Raw genomic sequence first — 10,276 nt, forward strand, 5'->3', positions numbered from 1 at the left:
TTTTATTATTTTTACTACTTTCTTTTCATTCGAAGTCAGGTTAAGTGGTTTTAACTTAGTGTGTTTAACAAAATTTTAATAGTAAAAGGAAAAGTACTAAAAAAATTAAAAAATATTTTTTTAAAAATTATAATTTACATCTTTTTTTAATTTTTTTTATTTAAAAAATGTTTACAACATAATAAATAAACAAAAAGTACTTTTATATTTGTTCTGAGAGTGACCTGAAACGCCGATTTGGACTTGAACATGAGGTCCAAATCCCTTGGTATGATAGCGTCCGACTTGTTTAGTATTGAGGTGCTGCCGGTCCGAGTTCCTCGTGAGGAGGTGGGGGTGGTACATGCAAGAGACTCTGATGCTTAAGTCAGCAAGGGTATAAGTAGGTTTTATAATGTATTGAATCTTAAGTATACCTGAGGGGCGTCAGGGCATTTATAAGCGATGAGTCAATAACTACCGTTGGAGTAGTTCCGCTATTAAGGGTGGATAACCGTCCCCTTTAAGTAGGGGTTGTTGAGATCTCTCTTCTAAAAGTAGGTGAGAGATAATAAGAGTCAGTTACAGCTCTCTCAAAGGAGGAGTTACCACTGGGTAGCGTTCTGACCGACCTCTTAAGAGGAAGAGGTCGACTACTTAGTGATTGTCTCTTGGGCTTTTTTCTGCTTTGGGCCTGACTTAAGTTTTGGGCCAGGGTATGAACAGTGCCCCTGCTTGAGTCCGATCTTTAATTAAAGTCATACTCAAGCATGTGAGAGATCAGATGAATGTGGACGAGTATCAAGTCAAGCGTTTTGGCTCTCCGTTCTCAAGTCGGAAACCCGACGTGATTTTGGGATGCCAATCGTTGCGTCTAATGGCTTCCAGTTTCAAAACGTGGAGCGTGGTTACATTGGTAACTGCGCACGTCTTATATTTTTTTCCTTTGGGTCTTATAAATACCTCTTCCTCTTTCTCTTTCTTCTTTTTCGTTTCTTCTTCTTTTGTGAAATTCGCTCACTTCTTTCTCTCTCAAAATTTTCATTTCATTTCCACTTTTTACGTTGGAGCCTTGTTCTTTTTGTTAAGAACTTTGAAGAACGTGTATTTGCTTTTGACAGAGATCGTCCGTTGCTCTGCTGTGTCTTCGTCTGCTTTTGTCTCCCTTTGAAGAAGGCAGAGGTTAGCTTTTTACCTTGTGTACTGTTTCTTATTTTGGGAAATGAATGTAGAATCTTTTATGAGTCTTGCTTGTTAGTAGTTTCATAGAAGATGGTTCTGTTGCATTTTTTTGTTGGTTTATTTTGCTGTAATGCTGCTATCGTCACCTTTGCGTGTTATGATACCCCTAAATTAAATTGTTGTGGTCTTTTGGAAACAATGTCATTTTTCTTTTCTCAAAGATACTCCCTCTGTAGTTGTTGATTATTTTTGTTTGTGGAAGGGGGGTTTTCCTTGCTTTCAACTCGTAGTGATAACTTCTGCTTTGTAATGTAGGTATATGTCTTTTATATGTCTCGTTCAACTGTCTCAAAAATGTCGTCCAAGATTCCTAAGGATTTGTTGAAATGGGTAGATTCTTCAGTTCTTTCCACAATTCCTGTAGTAGATAATGTTTTTGTAGATGAGTTCTGTAGACACCATAGGATTTGCAGTTTTAGGGATGATGAGGTGAAATACGAAATAGTTGCCCCTGACCCGGAGGACCGAGTTTGCTTTAGACGAGTTGCCACATCGGGACTCCATTTTATTTTTATGTATGACTTCTTTTTTACCTGACTTGGGGTGGTTTTTCCATTTTCTGATTTTGAAACTGAGGTCTTGTCTTACTGTAAAGTGGCTCCTTCGCAACTTCACCCGAATTCTTCGGGGTTTATGAAAATCTACCAACTCGTGAATCGTGAACTTGACTTTCCGATTTTTTTGAAGATCTTTTTCTTCTTATTCCATCTTACCAAACCCTTTAGTTGTATCTCAAATAAATAACAATGGGTTTCCTTCCGAGCTATCCAAGGTCAAAAGGTATTCTCTATTTTTGATGATTCATTCCATGATTTTAAGAACTTTTTTAAAGTTTGGGCTGCTGAGGGTTACCATCCGTTCTTCCTAAATGAGAATAATGAGCCCTGCTTCCAAATATATTGGGTAGAGGCAGCCCCTGTCGATAATTATATCCTGGTAGACTTGGATGAGGTTGAGGAAGCTGTAGTTGAGTTCTTCCGAGAGGCTTGGGGACAGGCATCAAACCTTGATACGAAGAAGTTTCTTCTCAGAAAGTCGAGTTATTCCGTACCGAGCTAGGTAGTTATTGCTAATATTTGTGAATACTTGTTTGTTGATCCGAGTTGTTTCTGACTCTCCATGTTCTCGTACAGAAAAAATGAAGAGTGGTTCGAAGGCCTACCAGAAAGTTTAGGAGGTGAAGAGGAACACTAGAGCTCGGGCCGCACAACTTCAGGATTTGGCGAGGTCGGATACTCCGTCTCCGACAGAATCAGATTCGGGCACTTTTTCTCATTCCAAGTCGGTAAACCCTCTTTCTCCTCCTCCTTTTCCTCCTCCGCGTCCTTTTGTCGTCACCCCCTTGTTCCCCCTTTCTCGAAGCCAAGTTCCAAAAAACGAAAGACTTCGGAATTGGGTGGTGTCAATATTTATGACGCTGGTTTTGACGGGGTGAGGTTTTGTAAGAAACACGTCCTTCCTCATAGCTTCATTGCTATGGATGATGTTTTCATAAAAAACCACCTCCAAGTCTTGATCCGAGGTGGGATTTGAACAGCAGTGGTGTGCTCCACTTTGCTGAAAGAGTTGGAGAAGCCTCCTTTGAATGCTACTCAACATTCTTTGGAGGTTTTACAGGCCGAGGTAGGCTCCCTTCGCGAAGCAAAAAAGGAATGGGAGGAGGAGAAATCCAAGCTGGAAACCGACCTCCTTAAATCTTGGGAAAAAGAAAAGCAATCTGCAGTCTCTTGTGCCATGACCGAGGGGTTGATGAAAAAAGCTGAAGAAAGATATACGCGAGTTTTTGGGAAAAATTTAGATTTGAAGGAGGAGGTGAACCAACTTAAGGATGACTATGCCAATTTGGAGGAGTAAGTTGCTGACGGTACGAAGGAGATGTTTGAAAATCTGAAAGCTCAAATTCGGGTTATTGCTCCCGATTTTGACCTCTCTCCTCTCAACCCAGACATGGTTGTGGTTGATGGGAAGATTGTCCCTCCTCCTCGAGAAGGGGACATTTACATGTCCGATCTGAAGGCTTCGGGGGAGCCTCCTGGAGAGTCCCCTCGAACGGATGTCGTCTCGTCCGAGGTAACCATGTCGACTTCCTCTCCTCAGCCCGTAGTCGTTCCGCCCGAGAAAAGCTTGGCGACTTCGTCTTCTCAACTTGAAAACTCCACTGCTGCTAGTCCTGATGATCAGAACCCTCTCATTGGCCCGATTTAGTTTTTTTTTTTTTACCAAGGCCCAGCTTGTGGGACCTTTATGAACATTTTTTGTTATGTGTTTGCGTATTTTTGTGGATACTAATCCTTTCCTAAGGATTTAACAACTTTTTAGGGAACCATAAATCTTTCTTTAAGTTGTTATCTTTACTGTTGCAAAGCTTTTATAAAAGCCTTTTTTATGTTCTTAGCGGATATCCTTTTGACTTAGGATTTTATTTTAAGAAAAAAGTCTTTCCATTGTCACACTCGAACGACCAATTTCATTTCTGGGAGTCGGCCATTTTAGAACTAAGGTTATTTTTGCGATTCATTTTTGTGTTACTTAGTTTCTTTTTGACTTAAAAGTCGTAGATTCCGAGCTTATATCATCGGCGTTCACAACCTTTTTACACCGACTTGTACCTCGTCACTTCGTCTTGCTAACTACTTAGGTTATGCAATGGGTTTTCGTATTTTTTCGAACTTAATTCGGTGCGTATCATAGAATAAATAATGGAATTTAAAAAGAAATTCATCATTAATGAAGAGTAATTTACAAAAATGCTTTTGCTACTATGCCTCGTTAAAACCCCCTCCAGTAAAACCCTTTTCGGAAAAAAATCCTAAAGTCGGAAAAAAGAGTACATCAGGGAGCGAGGTGCGCTTCTAGCTATAATATCTCTTCATATTGCATGCGTGTCACGACCTTGGGAGCTCGATCCCATTCAGGCCGGACACCTTGTAATAGCCCTTTCTTAAGACCTCTGTTATCCTGTAAGGTCCTTTCCAGTTAGCAGCGAGTTTTCTTTTACCCGACTAGTTTACCCCGATGTCATTTCTTATCAGGACAAGATCGCTTGTGTCAAAGCTTCTTCGAATAACTTTCTTATTATACCTGGTCGACATCCTTTGCTTCAACGTTGCTTCTCTAATCTGGACTTGTTCTCGGACTTTAGGAAGCAGCTCCAGCTCCTCTTTCTGGGCTTGGATGTTTTCTATCTCATCATAAAATCTTACCCTTTGACTTTGTTCATTGATTTCCATGAGAATTGTGGCTTCTATCCCGTACACAAGTCGGAATGGTGTCTCCCCAGTTGTAGAATGAGGAGTTGTTCGATAAGTCTACAGGACTTGCGGGAGTTTTTCTGCCCATGCTCCTTTTGCATCTTGTAACCTTTTCTTTAACCCGGTTAGTATGACTTTATTTTCTGGTTCGACTTGTCCATTAGCTTGAGGATGCTCCACCGATGTGAACTGATGTTTGATCTTCATACTTGCTACCAAGCTCCGAAAGGTAGAGTCGGTGAATTGAGTACTATTATCTGCGGTGATGGGGTGTGGAACCCCAAACCGAGTAATGATATTCCTATAGAAGAATTTATGACTTCTTTGGACAGTGATGGTAGCTAGTGGTTCATCTTCGATCCATTTGGTGAAGTAGTCCACTCCCATGATGAGGTACTTAACTTGTCTCAGAGCTTGGGGGAAAGGTCCGAGTTAGTCCAACCCCTATTTTGCAAAAAGCCATGGTGAGGTTATATTGATGAGTTCTTCGGGGGGAGCGACGTTGAAGTTAGGATGCATTTGACAAGGTGGACATTTTTTGACAAAGTCGATCATATCTCTTCGCAAAGTCGGCCAATAGAACCCTCCTGCTCGGATCACTTTCTTGGCTAAAGATCGAGTTCCGAGGTGATTTCCACATACGCCATTATGTATCTCTTCCAAGACTTCCTTGGTTCAGGAAGTCGGGATACATTTGAGCAAGGGTGTCGATATCCCTCTTCTATAAAGGATATTGTGCACTAGGGTATAGTTTTGGGCTTTCCTTTAAATTCTTTTAGCATCCTTCTGTTCTTCGGAAAGGATGTCAAATTTCAAATATTCAACCAGGGGAGTCATCCATTCGAGGTGCATACTGAAGATGGGTAATATGTCTGACTTGCTGTCTGTTTTGCTGACTGATGGTTCTTTAAGAGTTTCTTGAATCAAGCTTCTATTATTTCCCTCGGGATTAGTACTTGCTAGTTTGGAAAGGGCATCAACTCTACTATTAAGCTCCTGAGCTATATGTTGGACTTCCGTTTCAGAGAATTGTTGGAGTTGTTCAAGTGTTTTCTTTAAGTATCTTTTCATATTGGGGTCCTTCGCCTGATACTCTCCATTGATTTGCGAGGTTACTATCTGAGAGTCACTAAAGACCACTACTTTTATTGCTCCGACTTCCTTGGCGAGCTTTAAGCCTGAAATCATAGCTTCATATTCGACTTGGTTGTTGGAAGCAGAAAATTCAAATTTTAGGGAAAGCTCTATTTGAGTCCCTATAAATATCTACAAGCTAAGAGAAACTCGTAGCGGAATGTAGTTGTGGTACCTTCTTGGTTTCTCTGAGTTGTATTACTCCTTCTTCGTGGGATCTTTTTCTTTTTCTCAAGTTTGATAAGGATGCCTAATCACAAATTAGGTTCTCGCAGTCTAGCATTTTCCTCCATATTAATGTACTTTTCAACTCATTTTTGTACATCATTTAAGAAGTCGCGTGCCGCTTCGAGATAGACTGGGAAAAGAGCCCCTCTCGGAGATCATTGACTAACCCCATTATTACCACCTCCGTAGTCAAATTTTGGATCTCTAAGCACGCCTTGTTGAATCTCTCCATATAGTCTCTGAGGCTGTGTTTGTTTATGGTGGACAGGACACAAAGACGTGGACAATACATATGTAAAACGTGTTTGGATATAGAGACATGGACAGTGGACACAGTGTCTCTGAGACACTTTTTTTTCATTTTTGTGTCCACTTCTAAACGAAGGACACTGGTGGACCGGAAATAAGAAAGTGGACACGGGATTTTTAATGAAAAATTTTTCCCTTTTTGCCCATAGTAATTTTTCATTATTCCCCTATTACCCCCTTTTATTATCTTATGAAAAACCTAACCTAAGCTTTCTGCCTTCGTTTCCAATACTCCCTCTTCTTCTTGCTCTCTCTTTCTACTGATCTTCTTTTTGTAAAAAACCTAACCTAAACTTTTCTGCTGTCGTTTCCAGGTACTCTTTCTTCTTCTTGATCTCTTCTTCTACTGTTGATCTTCTTCTTGCTCTTTCTGTCGTGATTTTGTACTTCGTTCTGTTCTTCCTCTTCCTTCACTTCTTTTACAATAATATCTTCTTCTTGTTCTCTGTTTCTGTTTCTCTTTCTTCTTCTTCTTCTTTTTTCTGATTCTGTATCTTCTTTTTTGTTTCCGATTCTTGTTTTGTTTTTTTTTATCTTCTTCTCTTTTCTGATTTTTTTATCTTCTTATCTCTTTTTTATTGATTTTTTGTGTGCAGTTAATCTAATAACAATATTTCTAATAGCCAATTATCGCTTGTTCCTGTTACAATTTTTGGAAGACTGTTCTTCTCTTTATCGGTCACATAACCAGGTATTACTTTGCATCTCTCCTTATTGCTTCTTATTTTTGTTTTTTTTTTTTCTATTCAAAAGAATTTCGTTCTGCTTTATTTTCATTTTTTTCATTTTTTTTTTTTATGATTTTTCAATCTGAAAATTATATAAAAATAAGAGCTACATTCTTTTCTTTGATAAAATCTCAAATGTTTACAATGATAGTGTGAATGAATGAAAAAATTATTTTGAATTTTAATATGTAATATAATTAGTGAGTTTTGTTACTGTTGCTCTTATGGCTGCTGTGTTTATTGTTGCTGATAATTTTTAGAATGTGTTAATTATATAAGTTATTTTTTATGTGTTATTTAGGAAAGAATGGAACCATCGGATTGCTCTGAGCAATTTAGACGATTTATTTTTTTTATTTTATGATTCAGGCTGAGCTTGAAGTAGTAACGATATTAGTTTTGATGTTTGCATTTTTATATTTGAGAAAAAGGAGAAGAGGACATTTGTTGATTAGGAATAGAGAAATTAATACTAATCCCTTAAGATGGAAATATATTAAACCGCTTAATAGGAGGGGGCGATAGAAATTGTATTTGGGAATTAAGGATGAGCGTAGATGCATTAGGAAGATTGTGTGAGTTACTAAAAGTTCAAGGTGGATTAAGAGATGAATGTCGTATAAGTATACCTGAACAAGTGATTGCGTTTTTAATAATACTAGCTCATCATAAAAAGAATCGCACGCTTCAAGTTAGATTTTATAGGTCAGGAGAAACAATAAGTAGGTATTTCAACAAGGTGTTATCCTCGGTCATACGTGTCCAAAGTCTATTGTTTGCAAAAGCTGTTCCTGTTCCAGATGACTACATAGATCCCAGATGGAAATGGTTTAAGGTAAATGTAGTAAATAATTGAGGTAGTGGTTTTGTATAATCTATAATTTTGTATAGAATTAGTCTTGACACTTCAATTTTTTTGGTTTAGGGTTGTCTAGGAGCATTAGATGGAACATATATAGATGTGACTGTCCCTGAAAAAGATAAATCAAGATACCGAACAAGAAAAGGTAAGATATCAACTAATGTCCTATGCGTATGCAATCGAGATATGAACTTTGTGTACGCACTTAGTGGATGGGAAGGATCCGCTTCGGATTCAAAAATCCTTAGAGATGCCATTTCACGTCGTAATAACCTCAAGATACCAATTGGTATGTAAGTATTAATTTTTAGGTAACATAAACATTTCAATATTTTTAGCTCATTCAGATTCCATAGTCCTCATAATGTATCTCTTTCGATTTATAGGGAATTATTATTTAGTAGATGCGGGTTATACTAACTGCAAGGGATTTCTAGCACCATATAGGCATACTCGATACCACGTTCAAGAATGGGCTCATGGTAGAAATGCTCATAGGAATTTTTGAGAATATTTTAACAAGAAGCACTCTTCGGCTAGAAATATTATTGAGCGCTGTTTTGGTTTATTGAAGAATAGATGGGCAATTTTGAGGAGTCCTTGTTTCTACAAAATTAAGACACAAAATAAAATAATTATTGCTTGTTGTCTACTGCAAAACTTTATTCGGCTTAATATGGAATTCGACCCTGAAGAGGACACACTTCTTGAAGAGGAGCAAGTGCTTATTGGAGATGATCATGGTGGTAACGAAGATGGCGATGATGACATGATTGAGAGCATAGAGGGCAGCAACGATTGGACTGCTTGGCGAGACAATTTAGCAAACAAAATGTACAATGATTGGATGAATTCCCGAATCAATTAGTTAATTTATTTGTTACATGTGTTTTATTAGAATCTTTCAATTTGTTTGGTTGGACATTTGTTGTAAGAGCTAATTGTAAAACTTTAATTATGTGAACTACATGTAGCACTTTATTAAATGTATTATATTTTATGAGTTATTACAATGAATACATTATGTATATCTTAAATGTTTACTTGAATTTTGATTGAGTTAATCTAGATTATAGGGACAAATGGACAGACATATCTGGACTGACGAAGAGACAGAAGCATTTGTCGGTTTTATGGAGGAGCTTGTCATTGAAGGAAGAAGAGCTGATGCGGGTCAGTTTAGACCTGGTTCATTTGAAAAGCTTACGACAAAAATGAATGAGAAATTTCCAGGTGGTAGTTTTCAAATAAGCCATTGCAAGAATAAAGTTAAAAGGCTAAAAGAGAAGTATCAATTTGCAGCTGACATGGCAGCCTGTAGCGATTTTGGATGGGATGATGTGAAGCAATGTGTGGTTGTGGATAACAAAGAGATCCTAGCTGCATATTTGAAGGTTGGTTTACTAGTTTGAATTTACTAAATTATTTATATTTTGTGCAACATGTATTTTTGTCCTTTTATGATATTTTTGTAATTCCTTTCCCTAGAAACAAGGACAAAGGTTGTATACTCCAGGAAAGCCCTTTCCTCTGTATCCGCGTTTGGAGAAAATATTTTGCAAAGAAAGAGCAAGTGGAGTGGATGCTGTAAGTGGCAATGACGTTGAAGAAGAAGTCCAAAAAGATGGAGATGAAGAAATGGATGACGAATAATTTTTTATGTTCAACTCAACTTAGGACTCTTCCCCAACAATCTAACTCTGTGGCTTCATCCTCTGAGAGGAAACAAGGAAAGAAGCCCCATTCATCTAAGGTGACGAAGGACACCAACATGATGAAGGAGCTAACTGAGACCCTAAAATATGTGTTTGATCAACATGGAAAATGTTTGGATGCATTTGCTCAGGCTATGATGAACACTCATGAAGAAAAAAAAGGTTGGTGACATGCTTAGCGAGTTTGGCTTCACAGATGATGAAATTATTTCGATTGCACTTAAGTTCTCCACAAATCCTCAACTGGAGAAAACCTTTTGGTCACTAGGACATACTCAAAAAGCTGGATTTGCCAGAGCTATATTGTATAGTTAGAGTTAGAGTTAATCTCTTCTCAATAAACAAATGACTGAAATTAGTATTATGTTTTATGTTTAATTTGTGTGTTAGGATGTGACATGTGATACATTTATTAGTTATGTAGTTCTAATTTGAATTTTGCAATAAGTTTTTATTAGTGCAGATTTTTAATGCAGAATTTGACTTTATGTTAGTGCAGAATTTAGGATTTTGTTTCAATTTTGCATTGAGTTTATAGTGTAGAATGTTGATGCAGAGAGAGATTGATTTGTTATTGCATTGAGTTTTTATTAGTGCAGTTTTTTAATGCAGAATTTGACTTTATGTTAGTGCAGAATTTAGGATTTTGTATTCTTTTTGCATTGAGTTTATAGTGTAGATAGAGTGTTGATGCAAAGAGAGATTGATTTGTTATTGCATTGAGTTTTTATTAATCTAGATTGATTTGTTATTGAGTTTTTATTAGTGCAGATTGATTTGTTATTGAGTTTTTATTAGAGAGATTGATTTGTTAGTGCAGATTGAGTT

General features: G+C 37.5%; 2 protein-coding genes across 2 annotated transcripts; both read left to right on the forward strand.

Annotated features, from left to right (window-relative positions):
* Positions 7,419 to 8,241, forward strand: LOC107613697. The gene is made up of 3 exons (XM_016315810.1): positions 7,419 to 7,706; positions 7,797 to 8,022; positions 8,120 to 8,241. Exons 1-3 carry the CDS (start codon positions 7,419 to 7,421, stop codon positions 8,239 to 8,241), a joined length of 636 nt encoding a protein of 211 aa, XP_016171296.1.
* Positions 8,692 to 9,386, forward strand: LOC110266938. The gene is made up of 2 exons (XM_021112019.1): positions 8,692 to 9,127; positions 9,222 to 9,386. Exons 1-2 carry the CDS (start codon positions 8,816 to 8,818, stop codon positions 9,384 to 9,386), a joined length of 477 nt encoding a protein of 158 aa, XP_020967678.1. The 5' UTR covers positions 8,692 to 8,815.

Source organism: Arachis ipaensis, chromosome B01 (genome assembly GCF_000816755.2).
Source record: "Arachis ipaensis cultivar K30076 chromosome B01, Araip1.1, whole genome shotgun sequence".
Taxonomy (NCBI): domain Eukaryota; kingdom Viridiplantae; phylum Streptophyta; class Magnoliopsida; order Fabales; family Fabaceae; genus Arachis; species Arachis ipaensis.

What these genes read in the sequence shown, in the direction of transcription:
- LOC107613697 (XM_016315810.1), top strand. Translation starts at nt 7,419, where the DNA reads ATGAGCGTAGATGCATTAGGAAGATTGTGTGAGTTACTAAAAGTTCAA. An exon ending in CCAGATGGAAATGGTTTAAG is followed by an intron (nt 7,707 to 7,796) that starts GTAAATGTAGTA and finishes TTTTTGGTTTAG; the next exon opens with GGTTGTCTAGGAGCATTAGA. An exon ending in TAACCTCAAGATACCAATTG is followed by an intron (nt 8,023 to 8,119) that starts GTATGTAAGTAT and finishes TTCGATTTATAG; the next exon opens with GGAATTATTATTTAGTAGAT.
- LOC110266938 (XM_021112019.1), top strand. Translation starts at nt 8,816, where the DNA reads ATGGACAGACATATCTGGACTGACGAAGAGACAGAAGCATTTGTCGGT. An exon ending in TCCTAGCTGCATATTTGAAG is followed by an intron (nt 9,128 to 9,221) that starts GTTGGTTTACTA and finishes TCCTTTCCCTAG; the next exon opens with AAACAAGGACAAAGGTTGTA.